The 20,255-nt window shown below is 38.4% G+C and overlaps 1 protein-coding gene across 5 annotated transcripts in view; it reads left to right on the plus strand.

The window, feature by feature from the left end:
• Positions 1-19,736, plus strand: part of SLC38A1 (solute carrier family 38 member 1) — a 65,485-nt gene extending 45,749 nt beyond the window's left edge. For 3 of the 5 annotated variants that reach the window (XM_008064338.2, XM_021715690.1, XM_008064339.2), the window contains 12 exons: positions 4,860-4,933; positions 6,321-6,413; positions 6,705-6,786; positions 7,839-7,921; positions 9,331-9,389; positions 9,510-9,626; positions 11,211-11,290; positions 13,015-13,115; positions 15,363-15,481; positions 16,044-16,185; positions 16,291-16,388; positions 18,455-19,736. In XM_008064338.2, coding sequence (XP_008062529.1) covers positions 4,860-4,933; positions 6,321-6,413; positions 6,705-6,786; positions 7,839-7,921; positions 9,331-9,389; positions 9,510-9,626; positions 11,211-11,290; positions 13,015-13,115; positions 15,363-15,481; positions 16,044-16,185; positions 16,291-16,388; positions 18,455-18,556 — 1,150 coding nt within the window. In that variant the 3' untranslated portion in view covers positions 18,557-19,736. The remainder of the gene's footprint in view (positions 1-4,859; positions 4,934-6,320; positions 6,414-6,704; positions 6,787-7,838; positions 7,922-9,330; positions 9,390-9,509; positions 9,627-11,210; positions 11,291-13,014; positions 13,116-15,362; positions 15,482-16,043; positions 16,186-16,290; positions 16,389-18,454) is intronic. The other 2 variants (XM_021715689.1, XM_008064334.2) reach the window with 1 other exon arrangement.
• The last annotated feature ends 519 nt before the right edge of the window (positions 19,737-20,255 follow it).

Consider the following 20,255-nt stretch of genomic DNA (forward strand, 5'->3'; position numbering starts at 1 on the left):
CACATAATAAAACAATTAAATAAAAAGATTAATCTGGCTGCCAGGTCCACCATGGACTAGGCGGCTTGGACTAGAGTGATGTCGGAGGAGATAGGGAAAAAATGCATATGGATTTGATAAATTTTGGAAGTACATATGTTGGGACACTTACCAATGAACTAGATATGAGGGATGAGAGAGTAGGTTAGATCAAGGATGACTTCCAGGCTTCAAGCAGTTGACTGGACATTGGGCCATTTCCTGATGGTCTTGCTCTATTCATAGTACTAGTGGATGAAGGCACAGTTAAGATGTGAAGCTAGATGAGGTGGTTAATACACAAGTAAAAAGGATCAACAATTTTAAAAGAGATCACAAGACTTGAAAGATAAAGTGTAACAGAAATAAATATAGAATCCTTCACTTAGCTTCAAAAACACCAAAAAAAGTACACAGGAATGAACCGAGAAGACTTAGCCTAGTAGCGTTCATGCCAGAAGCTCAAAAAGAATGAAGAGTGTGATATAGCTGCTGTAAAAATGAATTCCAGAATAGGTTGCCTTAAAAGAAGCATGCTGTTCAACTCAGAGAAATTAAAAATCCTATCATGCTTTGCACTGTTCGGATCAAAACTGATGTTAGAGCTCTGTACTTGTGTTAGCATACAGTCTTTAAAAAGGATAGTAGAGAAACTGGACCATGGCTGAGATGTCAGCAGCCCAAACACTTCACCGCAAGATCAACAATTGAAAGAATTGATGACTTTTAAGTCAAAGAGCACAGTCTTAAAGTGAGCACCATGAGAAGAACTGTTTGTTAGGTAGAAGAGGGGTTAGATTTTATGTAGATTCAAATAGACCCAGAGAGTAAAATGAGTTCCCAAGGATAGAACTGGCAGCAGTGACTTCAGCTCAGCCTTAGTCTCAAAGCACAGAACTTTGCAGAAACAGAACAGGTCGTATAATGTGTTCCCTTTCAGAAGACACTACAGATCTGGATGCCAATGTGCTGGTGTGAAGCACAGACGTTTCCTGTCCTGTTCCTGTCCTGGAGAGGGTACTCTCTGAAGTTCTCTCCCTGATTCAAGTGTCTAGAACTCTAAGTTTCTTCTCAGGAGATACAAAAATGTACTAGGATGTCCTACACCACATCTTCCAAAGAGTTGCTGTCACACAAATGACTCATGAAAGTTCTTGGCCACATTCTTCACAATTTTAACTCTCCCCCAACCCCTTCCCATGGCCCAAGTATGATTATAGGTTCTAGATTTTCTTATCTGAAAAGTCTGAGCATAAGTCTGAAATATCAGCACCTTGACAATCCAATTACTAATTACTGAGCTTCAGTTTTCAGTTAATTGTGCCATTTTCAGCAACCAGTTTTTGCCTCACTCACTTTAAAACTTGTGTTCACTTCGTTATGTGTGGAAGTCTAAATTACTATATCCAGATGGAATTTTTAAAAATGAATCACTTATGTCCCTCTTTGTTAGCACAGGAATCCCAGTATATGATTCTCTTATAGGAAACCATAATTGTATGTACAAGTATCTATTTGGACAAACTGGGGCATAATCATGCTCAAAAGAGAGGTGTTCAAAAAGCCATTACACTCTCTCCAATCATTTCTCTGTGCTGTTTCTTTTAGATGTCATGGTTTCTTCTGTGTCTCAAGGCATTTCTGACTTGATTTTCCTAGATCATAACAGGATCAATTAGCCAATGTATTTCTTTTTTGTAAGAATCTGAATAAGGAGGTGTACTTTCCTAAATTTTAATCCCATTCATGCCAGATTCTTGTATAACTCAAAATATTTTCAGAATTTTACTTATGCAATTTACCTCTTTCTTAGTGACCTGATAGAAAAAGATTTTTGTTTTATATTAATTTAAAATCTTGGACGAGAAGATCTATATTTTGGGAGGGATGAAGAAGAGAGTCTTCAGAGATTGGATTTTTTTTTTTTTTTTTTTTGAGTTGGAGTCTCACTCTGTTGCCCAGACTGGAGTGCAGTGGCCGCTCCTGGCCACCGCAGCCTCGCCTGCTGCGCTCCTGCGATCCTTCCACCTCAGCCTTCCGAGTAGCCAGAATTACAGGCATGCGCTACCACGCCCGGCTGATTTTTTGATTTATTGTAGAGATGAGGTCTCGCTGCCCAGGCGGATCTCGAACCCGCAGGCTCAGGCAATCCACTCACCTCAGCCTCCCAAAGGCGCGGGATTACAGGCTGAGCCACTGAGCCCGGCTGAGTTTGGATTCTTAAAGGCAAAGGTTATTGGATTCTTACTACACATCCCTTCCTCTGGGGTATAGTCGTGTGTCTCTTAAACATGGGGACAAGGGGGCTATTGTCATCACCGTAGGACTACTTTCATCTGCCTCTTTTAAGTGTGGGGAAGAAGATAGGTGAACACCCCACTGAAATCTTCCGTGATCAACACTTTTCTCCCACTTGAAAAAAGTAGTGATAGGGGTTTATGAAGAAATCGTTCACCTCTTGCAAAGGGCTAGAGGCCAACTGTGCATTATCTACAAAGAGATTCAAAAAATTTCCTTAGAATGTTTATTTTGCTAATAAATACCCAGTCCTCCCAGGATTAAAGCCTTTAGTAAATTATTATGTGGATGTTAGTAACTGTCTTTTTCTGCTAGGCACGTATATACTTCCTACAAGGTTCTCCTTTTTATTCATTAGCCTTGGGCCCATGCTAATACTCCCTGGTCTCCTGGTCAGACACAGCAAGTGGACCCAACTGGGCACATAGTGACACCAGAACAGCACTTAGCTCATCCCAAGATGGCACCCATCCTATCCCACTGGGAAGCCCAGGCTATTCTATGCTACACAGAGATCCTCTAGGCCTGTCCCATGCACATGTAGAAGTGGCCACTTAGTGTACCATGTTCCTGAATACATGAGTGAACTCTGAGTGAAGTTTAAAGCTTGCTTCTTCAACACATACATATATTACTTATCTCATTAGATGGTAAAAAAAATCATGCCACAACTAGGTCTTGTATCTTACTCCTCCACAGAGCATATTAAATAATATTCCATTACATATCTCAAAACTATTGGATTGGTTAATAAATGCTTGCTCTCTGTTTCTCGTGACCCTCTACTAGAATAGATAATAAGGGACTTTCTATCTCTATCTCTGTCTATTCTTGCTCAGTCATAGTTTATTTTACTTTTATAAAGGAAAATGACAAAAATAAAAACAAAAAATTAAAATCTCTCAGTTCCCGATAAAGCGGATCCCTGCTTGATCTTCAAAAAGTAAAGGTCTGTAATTCCTTTTTGAACATGATTTCTAAGTGGAGGCCTTTGGTCATGGGCACCTCTTCAGCATTGTCTAGGACCTACTGGTGACTCATCAATCCCAAAGTTTTCTGCTCTGTTTCAGAAACTTTGTTGGTGGGACTTACCCTCTTAATCATCCTTCTCACTCAAGGATCTTAACGAAATATGTATATCTGAATGTGCTTTCTTAACAATCATATCTTAACCTAAATTCCCCTTTCTCAGGGGATCAGTCTGGCCTTTACCCCAAAGTGTTAGTTTTTCTGTTCTTCCTCCCAGTGTTTATTTTGCCTCTGCTGAGCTCTCTCTCTCTGCCCCTCCTGTGTTTTCTGGTCAATTTCTGGAAATCCATCTGTTCTGCTTTTGACCTTCTGCACTCCTGTGTATCTCCTCATGTCTGCCCTGTACTCAGAAGAAACAGAATGCTCTAGGACCAGAGGGAGATACGGAGCAGTCATTCTGCTTGGGGCAAGGGAAGGCACCCGAGGAGGTGGCATCTGTGCTGGGTCCCAGAGCAGCAGTTCAACAGGTGTGTGGGTGGGGGAAGGGGTTGGAAGGAGGCGGCCCATGCAGAGAGAACATCGTGATGTGCCAAGTGCTTCTCGACAGCACTTGCTAGGAAAATAATTGTCCTTAATTACTCAAACATGGAATCAGTGGCAGCAAGGTATTGTTCTAGGGATATATTTGCCTACATCAGGAAGTGAGCAGCTTCATTTGGGGAACTAGTTTTTTTTCTTTTTAATAAATAGGCTTTATTTTCAATTATCATGTCTGTTTTAACCAAACGATTCAGAAATAATCTGTGTGATCTCCTACATTATTTAAGCTGTGCTTTTTCTTGAGAAGAGTTTCATAATGAGCCAGATGTACTAAAACAAAAACATGAGTTCATCATTCAAAAAAGTATTTTCTTTATACTTGATTGTCAAAATTGTTCCCACCAGTTAACAAGAGGGGCTTATTCAGCTAAGAAGAACCAGGTGCCAAAAAACAAAACAACAACAACAACAAAATTACATTAGTGGTTTAATGTATAGATTCAAAAATAGCCACAGTGTGATAGATGAAAAGAACCCTAGACATCATTTGGCTTGTGTCTTTAGATTATAGGTGAGGAAACTAGAGAGGAGAGAGCTTATATGAGTTGCCCAAAGTCACGTGGTCACTCCTAAGGTCACTGCGAGCCTTCTCCTTCACCACCCCCCGTCCCACACCCCTCTCTCACACTTTCTTACCTGAATGTAGGTTGTAACAGAGAGTACACAATAGAGTACAAAAGATTTCTTGAAAAATATTGTTTTAAAGTCATCCCAACTGAAATGTTCCCAGGGAGTTATTTGGGCTTTGAATTACATAAAGGATTTGAACTGCTAGAGTTACTCAGATTCGAATGAGCACTTCTTTATTTGGTAGGGCATTTTTATTGAAGATTTTAGGGCAGGGGTGACTAATAGGTTCCAAAATTTGGATACTATTAACACATAATATTAGCATATGAATAACCTTTGCCTTGCTATAATGTAAATCAGAATATATTCTTTTCTAGTTATAAGATTTATTTTCGTTGCTTTAGGATACTTTTGACTTCAGTGACATTGCTGTCTATATATTCAATAAACCTTCTGTTGATCTGTTCAAAGGAAACAGGTAAGCTGAGAATACGTCTGGGTTTTTTAAGCTAGGGTGAATTATTTTCATGATGATATTGTGACAGATGATTTTTACATATAGCAATTGACTCTTAAAAAGAAAGACGACTTTGACCTTTGGAAGACCTGTGGTGGTTTTTACCCAGAGAAACAGTTGCAGAAAAATATAAATTAAATTGTCATGGGCAATGAGCAAATAATGTTGTCATTTAAAGTGAACCATCAATATGTCTGTTTTTCTAGTTTAAGATGACTTCATTTTAAAGACTTCCGTAGGTATTCATAAATCCAAAACAAAGATCCTATGTTTTTATATGATGGCTTTCAAGGTTTAAAAGTAAACAGACCTTCCATCCTCTTTTGTGCATATTCCAAGGAGAAAATATTGCTCCTGAGGCCATGAGGGAGTGAGTAAGCTATGAAGAGACTTCAAGTGCTCTGGGCAGTGTAATACCTGAAGTGTTTATTTTCTATTCCTGGGACACTGGATTATGTTTGTAATACTTTGACTTCTACGTTAGCTGAAACTATACTGGCCAACTACTATTGTATATAGATGACTCCATTTAACTAGAACATTTTGTAGCAAATTGAAGATCTAGCCATTGTCTAGTTTAAATGCCAGTCTTAAGAGAGATTAAACAAAAGTTTAATTATAGCTTAATCCACATTGCTTTCTGTGAACTCTTTGAAAACATGAACTGAACCGTTATAAAAGCAATATAAACACTTTTTTAAATGAATGACTTGGTATTTTAGTATTTATCAAGATGAACTAGATGAACACTTTTGAATTTTGCTACAAATTATTCTTTTGACAAATTTGCTGCTCTCTTTTGCAAGTTGCATGTCTTTGAAGTAAATTTTGTGAATGATCAGAATTCTTATGTCATGACTATTAAGATGTTTCTAAGCTTATTATTATATTTAGGACATAGAGGCATTGTTGGGATGTTATTAAGATAATCCTTTGTTAACTTAATCAGATCAGGTAATTAATTCAAAAGGAATCTTTTTGTCCCAGCCTTCAGGATTTTTTAAAAATCAAATCTGGAAGTATATATGGTATACCAGACCTGAGAAAAAGATCCCAGTGGGACTTTCCCCTCAGGAATGGAAAGATGGTTAAAAATAAGCCTTATGACCTCATAGTTTACTTGTAATGCACTTTAGCCAACTTGAAAAAGGAGAAACGGTGGTCATGTCTGACATTTTAAAATGCCAAGAGATTGTTTTATAGTGAGAATGCCAAGGTACCTGTTTGTCTGAGTTTGAGAAAGGCACAAAATAACTTGGGGGATAGTCAATAGAATGATGAAATTTTGACTATTTTAACTTTCAGAACCCCATCATTTCTTGTGTCTTCAAATTTGATTTTTAAATAGGATGCATGGTGTATGAAAAACTGGGAGAACAGGTCTTTGGTACCACAGGGAAGCTCGTAATCTTTGGAGCCACCTCTCTACAGAACACTGGAGGTAAAAAGAACACGCTTTTCTATACATAACATGAAACTAATTCTGGTGGTTGGGAAGTCACATGAATTTTAACATGACTCAAGCAGTTATCATCCTCATTGCTAAAATGGCACATGGAAAGAAAGACAGAGACAGCAGTCACTTATTTAAAGTCAAGTTTCCTGCTAGAGTAGCTAAAGCTACCTTTGTGTCTTATTGAAGGTTAGTCTAAGACGGGCTGCTAACTTTCAATATAGCTTGCAACATGAGCCTTCCTATCTTCTTTCTAAAAATGTTCTCATTTTCCTCCAGCAATGCTGAGCTACCTCTTCATAGTAAAAAATGAACTACCCTCCGCCATAAAGTTTCTCATGGGAAAAGATGAGGCATTTTCGTAAGTTATAGACCGTTTTTTTCTGATACAACTGAAATGTTTTACATATAAATGCAGGCTAACCAAAGTGTTTGCCTTATGGAGATTGCCAAAGGTTTTCCTACATATTTTTTGTTTATTTGTTTGTTTGTTTGTTTGCTTGTTGTTTCAACAATACATTTCTCCTTGATCTTGGGCTTCCAGCCTCCAGAGCTATGAGAAAATAACAAAACAATAAATTTGTTTGAGGCTATATAAATAAAAGAATCAGGGAAAGCCATTTGAATATGAACATTTAAAAGGCAGATTCATCTGCATTTTCCCGAGTCTGAAATCTGTATCTAGTTTCTGTGAAATAGAACAGATATGGAATATTTTTAACACAGAAATGGAATATGCAAAAAAATAAAATAAGACCCTAGCCCTCTTTCTTAAAGAGGGGACATAGAATTTTGGGAGCAAAATTTACATGCACCAACTTCATAAAAATGTAGCCAACCCTGGAAAATGTTGCAGCTACATTTGGCACAGCAATTATGTTTTGACTCCCTCTTGTTTAACAGTTCTTGTCAGTGTTAGTTTCTCTGTGTTCTTTCAAGGGGGAATCTTAGAAGCCAGAGTTCCTAGTGTTCTATCCTCAGGATTCAAGGTCAAGTCCAAGGGATCAGGGACAGAGAAATGTCTACCTGGGGTGACTTGTGTCTCATTGATACTAGCCAAGCAAAACAAAAAGGAACTTTCTCGTTAAATAATTGATAGGACAAGTTGTAATCTGACAGAATGCAATTTATGCATTCAGCTTTGAAACCACATAAATAATTCAAAGGAATGCCACATTTAGCCAGTGGGGGAGGGGAAAAAAAAACCCTTCTAGTACATGGAGTTGAGGCAGTAGTAAATGAGTAGTGGTTGTGTTAAAGTGTTTGGATAAAACTTGAATCATGATTTTAAAAAATAGATGGTAAAAATTGGTATAGTAAAAAAATTAATTAAAATATATCATAAAATTGTACATTTGAGGAAAAAAAATTACTTTCTAATATAATACAACCTAACCACTCAATGTCTTTCAGAGCCTGGTATGTGGATGGCCGTGTTCTGGTGGTGATAGTTACCTTTGGCATAATCCTCCCTCTGTGTCTTTTGAAGAACTTAGGTAAGAAAAGATATTGCTTTTATCACCATCTACCATGCCTGGATAAATCAGAAATGTAATAAAAATGAAACACTTTGCCCTCTGCATTCACTTAGAGGGTAAAGATAAATTGCAAGTATTAATCAGGCCCAACTTTAATATGGGATAAAAACACCGGCTTCCTAGGCAATCCCTCTACTAAGCTATAGAGGGAGAGAATGGAGTTTCTAGGGCTAGGGACAGAGAGGGTTATTTTCAATAGCACAACTTACAGGCTACTCTAAGGAAAGCCCAGAAAATGAAACTTTCTACATATGAGGTCTTAAATACCCTGATTATTTAGACAAACTTTAAAATCTATTATCAAGACAGAAAGTTGCTTATATTTATACCCAAAAGTATTATGAATCACTCTTAAATTTAGAGAGTCTAACCAATCTCATTTATTTGCCTCACTGAAGAGGAAGAGAGAAATCAAAAGTCAAAAGTAATGGATAATCTCCAAGGCATATCCATTTGGTTTTGACATTTGTTCTCATGCTTATATTTGGAGACAGTATGCCTGATGTTAGGGGAGTTTCATGCATTGAATAATGAGGCCAGAGCCAATCAAAAAATCTCTAACATGAATTTTCTTTACTTATGGGCTAATTTAAGGCAGAAGTTTAGACTAAAGTTCTTCCAAAAATAATTATGAACAATGGTTTTTTGTTTTGGATTTTTCAAAAAGCAGACCTCTAGCAGTTCTCTGAGTTTATAAGCAGATTTTTTTTTTTTTAAAGTCACTTAATTTTCTAGTTTCTGGGTCTATGTTTAAGTTTTTCTGTACCTATAGAGGTAACGCTTTTCAGTTAAGTAGAGAAGGGCACTCCTCCAGAGATAAGAATAATGGAGACCTAAAAGCCCACTTAACTGTACCTTTCTGGAGGTTATGGTGGCAGCTGGAGATCTCCTAGGCATCCTAAGGGGAGCTAAGTAAAGATCCCCAGATACTCCATTTATCACTAGAAATTCACTTCATCTACTCTGTCTCATCTGAGGAGAGAAGTATTATAACTGACATCCAGTAAGCACACAATAAATGCATAATAAAGCACTATTGTGGGGATCAAGGAATAAATAGATTTGCCCATAGGACTCCATCTACAGACTTACAACTAAAACTGGGGGGCTCTTTTTCCCTGGATTCTGGGAATCTGTATTCTCTAGTGTGCCAGGGACAACTGCAATCAAAACATATAATATAGCAATTTTTTATTCAAAGCCCCATTCTTTTGCCAAATTAAGTAGCACTGTCATTAATAAATCTTATATTCGCATGGGTGTATATGTGTATTTTTGGAGCTCCAAACTGTGCTTGAAATAATGCATTGAAAGAAATGACGTGATGAATGAAATAATAATACTTATTTTTTAAATTTTTTTTAAAGGGTATCTTGGCTATACCAGTGGATTTTCCTTGAGCTGTATGGTCTTTTTCCTAATAGTGGTAAGTGCTGATTGAAATGGTTGGTCTGATTTTGTTATAGTATAATGCGATGTCATAATTATTCATTATCTGGCTTTGCTAAAGTCTATATTGTTTCTCCTATTTTTTTTTTAATACCAGGTTATCTACAAGAAATTTCAAATTTCCTGCACTGGTCCAGAATTAAATTCAACAATAAGTGTGAATTCAACAAATCCTGACATGTGTACACCAAAATATGTTACCTTCAATTCAAAGGTAAGTTTCCTTATCCTTTACAGTTAAAAACAAGTATTTTTATTAAGGACATCATATTTCTCATACTTGTAATTACACTGTTTTGAATGTACCATTGCTTCTATATTCCACAATTCATTTAAAGACTTCTCAGATATATACAAATATGATAGTTTAGACTCCCTCTTATCTGGTTTACCTGTTGGACAACCTTAAGAATTCTCTAGGCTGGGCTCGGTGGCTCAGCCTGTAATCCCAGCGCTTTGGGAGGCCGAGGTGAGCGGATTGCCTGAGCCCACGGGTTTGAGACCCTCCTGGGCAGCGAGACCTCATCTCTACAATAAATCAAAAAATCAGCTGGGCGGTGGCGTGCGCCTGTAATTCCAGCTACTCGGAAGGCTGAGGCGGAAGGATCACCGGAGCCCAGCAGGTTGAGGCTGCGGTGGCCGGGAGCAGCCACTGCACTCCAGTCTGGGCGACAGAGTGAGACTCCAACTCAAAAAAAATCCAAACAACAACAACAAAAAAACAAACAAAAAATTTTAAAAAATAAAGTATACTTAAAAAAAAAAAGAATTCTCTATGAAAATCTAATTTGGATAATTGTCTCAGCTCTTCTCTTCCTGTGTAGAGTGCTGGGTGATGCTTTAAAAACAGATTAATAACAACCATAGCGCACTGCTTTTTACATGGTGGTGACAGACTTCCTCAGCTTGTTCAGTTGAAATGTAGATAGCATCACATGCTGATATTTTTTAAAGTTCATACTACTAAGATATGTTGATACTATGAGGAACAGCAGACTAGGGGGCTACCCAGGCTTGAATCTGAATCCTCAGGCAAGTCACCAAACTCCTTACATAAAAATGAGGATTCTATTCTTTATCTTACAGGGTTTTGTTAGAATGTGGCTGGCACAGTGCCTCAGCAGAGTTAGGGCATAAAATAGGTTCCTGTCTTTTCTTCTCTACTAGCTTCTTCTTGTATAAGAAGTTAGATTGAGTTTGAGTATTTCAAAAAGGCTTATCTAAGAAAAGTAAATGGATACCTCTCCTCTCTCTGTTTTTTTGTTTTTTGTTTTTAACTCTAAGGAACAGCCAAAGTAGTGCAGTATGGAACCAATTTTCTTTTCAGAGAGCATCTTCTAAGTCTTATTTGACGCACCTGAGAGGGAGCAAAGAGCAGTAAAATAGAGTCCTTGGAGTCCTGTGCAAGTTACTTCACCTGTCAGGGGAGGTCAGGAGAACAGCGAGGGCCTGTCCAGTGATCAGGGCTGTTGTGGGGACCCAGCAAGATAATGTAGGAAACACTCCATGTAACTGACTAGTGACGCATAAACACAAGGCGTTGCTATGCCTGGAGTATATAAAAATATGGAGTAGGTGAGTCACATCTAAAGTCCTTCTGTGACAAATGCCTAACGGCTAGCGCAAGAAAAACCCTCTGAATTACTTCTATTTTAGAGATCGAAACTCTCCTAATAACCAAATAATCCAAAGATTCTGAAGAACTGTCAGATATAAATTCAACTCAGAAACAGTGGAGTTGTGTCATTTTTATGGTAAAAATGTCTTTTCCTAATGTCTGTTTTTTTCCTTCTAACAGACCGTGTATGCTTTACCAACTATTGCGTTTGCATTTGTCTGCCATCCGTCAGTCCTGCCAATCTACAGTGAGCTTAAAGAGTAAGAGATTGGCTTAATTCTTATATATTAATCATCTTATATCCTCTTATTAATAGGCAGGCACTGTATTAAAATAAGCAGCCTGTTTAATGAACCTTCATGTATTCATCATTCAGTTTCAATATCACTAATATTCCACCTTTCTTCAGCAGTTCTGTATTTTAGGAAACAAGAAAGCAAGAAAAATCAGAAACCTGCAGTGTTGTTTTTTTTTTCCATAAGCATAGAAAATAGCCAATCATTAGTTCGTTTCGTTTTTGAAATACTGTGTTACTTAGAATTTAAATATTTGTGTTGTCTTATGTTATTTATGCATATTTTGCAAGTGGATGAAAATCTTCAGATTATGCCATGATGACTGTTTTTAATAATCCAGCTTTTAGTTTGTCATTTTCTCAAGTGCATACGTCTCCGTTTTTCTTGTTTTTCATACTCCTGTGACATCCCAGGCTCCTCGTTATTTCACAACCAAATATTATGACTAGATGTGGTCTGTTATTGAGAGCAAGTCTTACAGATTAAGTATTTGAACAGTTGAAGAAAATTAAATTGCTAACCACATTGTCTCTGATTCACCTGTTGGTTTGGGTGAAAAGGGCTGGCAAATCAAACAATAAGAAATGAATGTTAAGACCACAAACCAGAAAGAAAAATATTGTTTTTCATTTTAAACTATTAACATGATTCTGTGGACTTATTTTTGATTGTTGTTTTTGAGAAGACCAAAGGCCTGCTTATAAACTTCCTCATGTGCCCTTTTTTTAGCCTACTATTATCAAACATACAAAAACAGTTATCATGGCATAATCTGTAGCTGTTTATTTCCTTCTTGAAACAAAGTTGATGTCATTTAGTATTGAATTCACTCATGATCCTTCCTCTTTCATGTGTCATTGATATTTGGTCAAATCTTGAAATATCTACATCTGGTTTCATATACATGACTCCTACTTTATAATTCTCTACTTAGGAAATTTAAATATGACTTTAGTATTTTGTAATAGTCCAGCTTTTTAGTTAATAATTTTCTCAAATGTATACATCTCAGTTTTTCTTGTTTTCCATACTCCCATGACATCTCAGGTTCTTTGTTATTTCACAACCAAATGTTATGACTAGATGTGGTCTGTTATTGAGTACAAGTCTTGCAGATTATCTGGACAGCTGAAGAAAATTAAAGTAGGTTTGACCTAAGAGATACAACCCTTCATCATCGCGTGTGATCTCTTGGGTACTTATTGCTCTGAATACCTGCAGACTTCCAGATGTGTCCCTATGCTGGATAGGAAGCCTAGAACCTAAACAGCAGCTTTAAAGACAGAACACTCGGAGCCAAGTTCCAGCTCTGCCGCTGATCCCTGGGGCTGGGAAAACGGCACTTCAATTTTTCTGCCTGTTTTTAAACCTGTGCCCAGCCACTGTGGAGATAATATCAAACACAAATATTTTAAAAATACTGTCTGCCCTTCAGATGAGAACTCGATATTCTTTTAAAAGAATGGGAAAGAACACTTAAGGGAGTGTAGTTTCATGGATCTCTTCCTCAATACCAATTTAGTATGCAAGTTTTTCTCAACTTGTTTAATTGCCAGGACTAATTTCAACTATCAGAGCTGTTTTAACTTGATAAGAAGGAAAATTGAGTATTCTTTAGTGTTAACACTGGTGCTTAAATTCAGTAATATGATCTTTAATTTTTAAAATTCCTTTACTTTTGTTTTTAGCCGATCACAGAAAAAAATGCAGATGGTTTCAAACATCTCCTTTTTTGCCATGTTTGTTATGTACTTCTTGACTGCCATTTTTGGCTACTTGACATTCTATGGTAAGTCACTTCTGCTAGTACTTAGTATAACTATTTGTAAAGAAATTAGTAAAAATCAGTATTGAAATAACTTTTAACACGGAAGCCAAAGAAAGCGACAAAGCTATCCCTTGGTAGTTAGGGCTTTGGAATTGCTTAAAGCAAATGGTAATGGTTCCTTTACATGTTCATGCAGATTGCAGAATAGAATCATAACTAAAACAATATGCTGTAATTTTTCTCCTATTAGTGTCCTTCAGAGAAATTGCATTTTAGAAGCATGCCACCTTTACTGAGGAGAGTTTAAAACTACATCAGAGAAGGCTTTCCTAATTGACACTGCAAACTGGGTCAGATTCCATTAATAGATTAGAAAGACAGAGACAGATGCTGAAAGTAAGAAAGAGCAGGGTGCTACACTTATAACACTTGGTGTTAATTAAAAATAAAACGCCTAATTGTTCACCAGAAGTTGGAGCCTCGCAAAGATTCGAAGGAGTGACATAGAAAATTAAAAGAAATGAAATCTGAAAAAGGAAACAGGGTTTCATTTGTAACTTTTACTGACCCTATATAAACAGCTTAACTGCTTCTTCATCCTTTCCTATTCAAATTATCCTGAAGCTTTTAACATCTTTAATTTTAGCACCTTTCATTTTCATTATAATCAGTGACCTAATTTAAATACATATATTTAACAGTCTTCTCTATTAAATAATATTTCTTCGGGGCAGTTTTTCATAAATATAATTTTTCCTTAAAATTTAAACATATTTAAAGATTTTTAACTCAGCCTGGAGTGAAAGGCAATTCTGATTATACAGTTGTTATTATCATTTTCACAAGCAATAGAGACTAGCATTGTATAATGAATTCATAAATATCACATATAATTTTTGCATAAAAATAGTGTTTCTAAGATTTATGCAGTGTTGCAGGGCTGAGGGTAGGGAAAGGGAGGGAGAGAAGGAGAGCTTAATGTTAGTTAAACAGTCTCACTGTTGTCTTGTTAGAACTATGATTTTGCTTTGTACATCCTTTTTTTTCCCCACATAGAATACCAAACACTTTTATTACTCTTAGAAAAAGGCTTAGCTGTTTCTCAGTGGTTATGAATTTTGAATCAAGGAAATTAGAACTAGATTTTTATGATAACCTGTGGTCCTTTTTCAGAAACTGAGACCAAGCTCTATGGTACAGATTAGCATTTGAATTCCACACCCAGAGCCTTGAAACCCATGCAGTGAGAAGCCCTCTCAAAAGACAGGAGGGGAAGTGATCTCTTGTCAAAAGAGTGAACGTCTGCATGGTGTCCGTGACTGCCATCCTAGCTTTGGTAGTCTTTGAAATAACACCTTCTGAAGTTCTGAGTGGAGAAAAAGTTCAAAGTAGTACACGGTCTAAAATACTTTTTTTAAAAACAAGAAAAACATACATGGAAAAGAAGAATTATTTCCTCATGGGGATTAAGTTCAGCTAATGCTTCTGCTGCTTGATCACCGGAAGTTGAGTTACAAGAGGGGAATTTGAATGAAGGACAGGCATGGCCTGCAGTCCCCCCAGCAAGACTGAGACTGGCGTGGTTTGAAGAGTAGCACTTGGATGGGGGCGATGTCTAGATTAAAGGGGCTTTTTGGGGGGAAGTCTAGATTAAAGGGACTTTTTCAACTGTATGCTTCATTTTTAAATCCAATATTCTCCTAGCTTTAATTTAATATAAAGTAAGCATTCCTGGCCAGGCATGGTGGTTCATACCTGTGATCCCAGCACTTTGGGAGGTTGAGGCAGGAGGACTGCTTCAAGCTAGGAGATGGAGACCAGCCTGGACAACATAGTGAGACCTCATGTCTACAAAAAAGAAAATGTATTAGCCAGTCGTGGTGCTGCATACCTGTAGTCCCAGCTACTCAGAAGCCTGAGACAGGAAGCTCCTTCAAACCTAGGAGTCTGCGGCTGCAGCAAGCTATGATTATGCCACTACACTCCAACCTGAGCAACAGAACGAGACCCTGACAGAAAAACAATAACAAAAGCATTCCCACTTCATGTGCCTTCTTCTAGTTAATATTTTAAATTCCTTTACTAAGTTATATACGCAGAGTGGGGCATGTCTCACACAGGGATTTTTCTTTTCAACTTCATTTAGACAGTGTAAAACATTGCTTTCCTTGCCCGTTAGTTTACAAATTCTTTGTTGTTCAGAAAAACTGTCATTCAGCGATGTACTTTGTCTCCTTTTAAAACCTTCTCATTTTCCCCCTGTTTCAGAAAACGTGCAGTCAGACCTCCTTCACAAGTACCAGAGTAAAGATGACATTCTCATCCTAACAGTGAGGCTGGCTGTCATTGTCGCTGTCATCCTCACAGTGCCGGTGTTATTTTTCACAGTGAGTAAAGGCCTCTGTGCAATCTGAGAACAGCTGAGGTCTAGCCTTTCCTTCTGTCTTCAGGGGCCGTTCCCGAGAAAGCCCGCCCCAGGTAACCCTCCTGGGGTATTGAAACTGCATCCGGGAAGGATCCCCAGATTCGCTTCAAGCTCTTTGGAAGGCAGACGGCATCAGTGCGTCAGTGTAGCCTCTGATGGAATGAAACTTCATTCTAACTAATCTGTCCTCTTCTTTACGGAGATGTGGAGATAGAATGTTTGAATCTCACTCAGACGTGATGGGAGAATGTAGAAGGACCAGAAGGAAACACTCAAGTCTTAGATAAAACAAAGAGAGAAATTTCCCCTCTCCAAATAAAACGCCTACTATTCATAAATAAAAATACTTTTCATTTTAAGTCAAACCCCCATACTTGCAAAACTGTTGAGCCATTTATAAGTTCACTGGCATTACAAAACATTTCACAAATTCCTATACACCAGTAAATCAGTGACCTGCTGAGAAATGTGAAGGCTGGCATTCTGTAGCCCTTACAGAGTTCTTGTTTTTTTTTTTCCTGCAGGTCCGTTCATCTTTATTTGAACTGGCTAAGAAAACAAAGTTTAATCTATGTCGTCATGTCTTCGTGACCATCATACTCTTGGTTATAATCAATTTGTTGGTGATTTTCATACCCTCCATGAAGGATATTTTTGGAGTCGTAGGTATGGCTTTAAGATTTTGCACGTGTCAATTCTACAACAGCTGTTTAAAGCTAAAATTTCCTAATAACAAACCTAACCTTTGTCTTCTTTTTTAAAATTTTACAGGAGTTACATCTGCTAATATGCTTATTTTCATTCTTCCTTCATCTCTTTACTTAAAAATCACAAACCAAGATGAAGATAAAGGAACTCAAAGAATTTGGGTATGTCTCTGTAACTTTTCTGATTATTAGTTTTCCATTTAAATTTACCGTATAAATAGTCTCTGTCTCTCTCTCTCTCTCTCTCTCTCTCTCTCTCTCTCTCTCTCTCTCTCTCTCTACCATCTAAGTTGCCTTGAAGGAAGGCAGCAGCCCTGTAGCTTTCCCACTAGGGAGTTTTAAAATACCACATCAGAATCTTCTCCATTTTTCTTGTCGGGCATGGTGGCTCATGCCTGTAATCCCAGCATCTTGAGATGCTGTGGCAGGAAGATCACTTGAGGCCAGGAGTTTGAGACCACCATGGACAACAAGGTGAAACCCTATCTCTACAAAAAAATAGAAAATTTAGCAGGGCGTGATGGCATGCACCTGTAGCCCCAGATACTCAGGAGGACTGCTTGAGCCCAGGAATTTGAAGCTGCAAAGCCATGATCATGCCACGGCACTCCAGTCTAAGCAACAGAGTGAAACCCTGTCTCAGAAAAAAAAAAGATTCTTTTCATTTTCTCAAAATCTTTTCTGGCTTTCCTTTTATTATTTCTATATTTTTGTTCTGATTTAGGGCATGGCCAGCCAGGAGAATGAACATTTAGTCTCTATAGGGCACTGCCTTGTCTTCAGCAAGATGTGAAGTGGAAAGGGACTCAAGATTTTATGCAGTCCACTGTTTCTGTACAATTTCTAGTCATGTAACTCCTCCCTACAGTCCAGGGAACATGTGGTGCCTTAATTAAAATGTCTGAGCTAGCTTAAAGAGTCTTTTTATAATTTGACAGAAATGGTTTGGAGCAACAGACCTGGATTCAAAAACTACCTTTCCATATTGGGATTCTTGTTTCCAGGTCTGGTGAAGTTCAAGGGTATCCTGAGGGTGGTGCACTTGGAGACAGTGAGGGAAGCAGGGGTGAAGTGGCTGCTACCCGAGTCCTTTCTGGAGCTCCCTTTTGCTTGGCCTCGGAGAAGGCTTCTCAGCTGCCCTTCCAGCTAGTGTAAGCACTGCAGTCATACCTGTTACCTGAGTCACCAGATCCAAATGAGAGACACAGGCAGGAAGGATCATCCCTGTGCATTTAGGAGAAGCAGCACTGGTTCCCAAACAGCACAGTTCCCAAACAGGATGACCCCCGAAGCCATAAATCCCACATGCTTCTAAGTCTTTCTGTAGGGACTTCATGAAGATAAAGAGGAAGGAGCAGTCACCTGACACAGCAGTACAATATACTCAGATTAAATCTGCAAATGGTGGAGGCCTGTTGTCCATGAATTCTCTGGGCCTCTCCAAACCTGGTTCCATAATAAAACTGATCGTAGGGTCTGTTGAATGGCATTAGACTAGGGCTCTGTCCATGTAGGGACCACCAAAAGTTAGACTGAACCTATGATGGTCTGCCATGTGCAGCCATCTCACCCCCTCATTTGCTCCTCTCCCTTCTTGAGCTCTTTCTTCCTTTCCAGTTTCCAGTCCAGCTCCTTCGGCCCCTACAATGCTTCATTCTCCTCCCTGCAAAGCTCTCAATGGACATTCTCAAGGCCAAGCAATTGATACTCTCATGTTTTCCAGATTCTGTATGTAGTAATCTGTCCACTTGGAACCTTCAACAACTCAAGTAACTTCGTTTTTGACATCTGTTTCCTGTTTCACTTGATCAGATCTACTTCACTTTGTGTCTTTTTCCCTCTTTTTCAAACAGAAATGTTTGCCTGCCAGCAATGAACCAGGTTGTTAGGTAATGAATAACAAGATGACCTGGATATTTTCCAAGTGTGATCTTAGATTGAGGGAAGCTATAAGAATACGCAATCATTTGTAGAATGGATACACTTGAGGAGACCATGAAGTCAAAGAACAGAAAACTTTGCTGAACTTGCTTTTCTTATTTTCCCATTCTTGCAGAATCAGAATCAGATAATTTTAGAAAGATTCTCACAGTTCATCAATGGTTGTGACATACTCCAAATACAAGGGGTCACAAAGGGAGAGGGAAGACATTTCTGGTTTTTTTTCCAGGTGTATGTGGAAAATGTTTGCTGAGTTAAAAATAACTCATGGCTTTCTGTTGTTCCAGGCTGCCCTTTTCTTGGGTCTGGGGGTGTTGTTCTCCCTGGTCAGCATTCCTTTGGTCATCTATGACTGGGCCTGCTCATCGAGTAGTGACGAAGGCCACTGAGACCAGCCAAGAAAAGGAAACATTCCTGTCGTCTGCTCAGTCAAGTTCCCCACACATCAGCAACCTCTCATCACTTCTTTTGCAAGTTTACAGAAGCAAACAGAAATGTACAGGATACTTAAAATGGAATCACACTTTGGTTACAAAACAGAGACCTGTTTCTATAATGGTTCATGTCCCTCCAAGATTTTGGATCAATTTAGGGATTGTGGAATTTTTTTTCAAATTCATGCAATCATATTTCCCAGTACTTTTCACAATCAATTATTTTTCACCCTCCTAACTCTCTATGTTTTGTGGCTTCACGGTCTCTTAGAACTTTGAAAACATGATCATCAATCGTGTTTATTTATTATACATCCAGATTCTGAAATAATTTTCCTACTGATGTTCAGTTCACACTATCTGTACCTTTTTAGAAGAGAAAAGAATTCTTGAATTGTATATATTTATTTTGCTTTACAGAAAAAAAATGGTTTCGTAAATAATTTGCCTATTTTGGTTAACATAGCACACAGGGATAATCATCTGAGAGTCATAGGGCACGTGCCATTGCTGGATTGGAGCATGCTCAATATTTGAGGCGGCTCCAATCGCCTGGCAGCCGAGCGTGGGCAGTTCAGTGGCCTATCTGGGATTCCATTCCACTCCCATACAGAAGCATTCTATGGCAAGTGTTCTCAGCTGGGAAGGAGGTGGGAATGATTCTTACCTTGATAATTAAATGGAGCTACACATTTGGGTGTTCTAGCAATTGAAATTTGTTTCCCTCTTGGCAACAAGTGTCAAAGTTACTCTAGTCTGAGTCAGTTTTCACTGAGAGAGATCAATGGCACCTGCTGTAAAAAGATTGTCCAAAATGCCTAGGAAAATACTCTTCTGATGCAAATAGCCTTCAGCCTGACACCTGTAGCATTGATGAGAGAAAAATGTTTTAGCAAATTATGAGACCAGCAACTTTTACTCATGTCCACCAGCTGATTGCACAGAGAATATAACATGTACCTAACTAAGGATGACGTAGCATAAGTCATTTCTGTTTTATATTGGGTACTTTAGGGAAGTCTTCAAAAGACTTGTTTTATATCTATAAATCTAGGTTATTACAAATACAAGATTTTTGTACCTTAAATAAGCCTCATTTCTATTTCTTCTCCATTAATTCTCCATCCAGAGTCTTAGGAAAAAACCCTCAAAGATAGTCTTAGTGAAGAGCCTCTGACAAAAGCACTGTTACCTTCCTTCCCTCGGATGGAGAGGGCGAGAGGGCCTCAGTGTCTGAGCTCACTCGTCTTCTCCTCCCCAGCCGAGGGGTTGCGCATTACTGCCCAACCCAATTAACCCACGCAGGAGGACAGAGTTGCCTTGTATTCTTACCCCAGTCCCTATCCTAAAGGGAGCACAAGGAAACTATAAAGAGACTAAAAGTGAAGAGAGTTTGGGACAAGATAGCTGGGAAAGGAATGGGGGACAGCAAGGAAACCCAAAACCACATTCCCCTAAGTTGGACCATCACCTGTGATTGGTTTGTCCATAGCATGCATATGTAAAAAACATGCATGTTCTGTGAGCTGGTCTGTTGAAACAGGACTTGTGTTTTATCTATACTCTGGTTGAATTTTCCAAACACATAGGTTCACCGAGCACAGATTTCTTATCCGGAGATAAGTAAAATCTAACCGCAGACTATTGGCAGAGT

The sequence above is a fragment of the Carlito syrichta genome, unplaced genomic scaffold (assembly GCF_000164805.1).
Source record: "Carlito syrichta isolate Samal-C Ts95f unplaced genomic scaffold, Tarsius_syrichta-2.0.1 Scaffold307304, whole genome shotgun sequence".
NCBI lineage: Eukaryota > Metazoa > Chordata > Mammalia > Primates > Tarsiidae > Carlito > Carlito syrichta.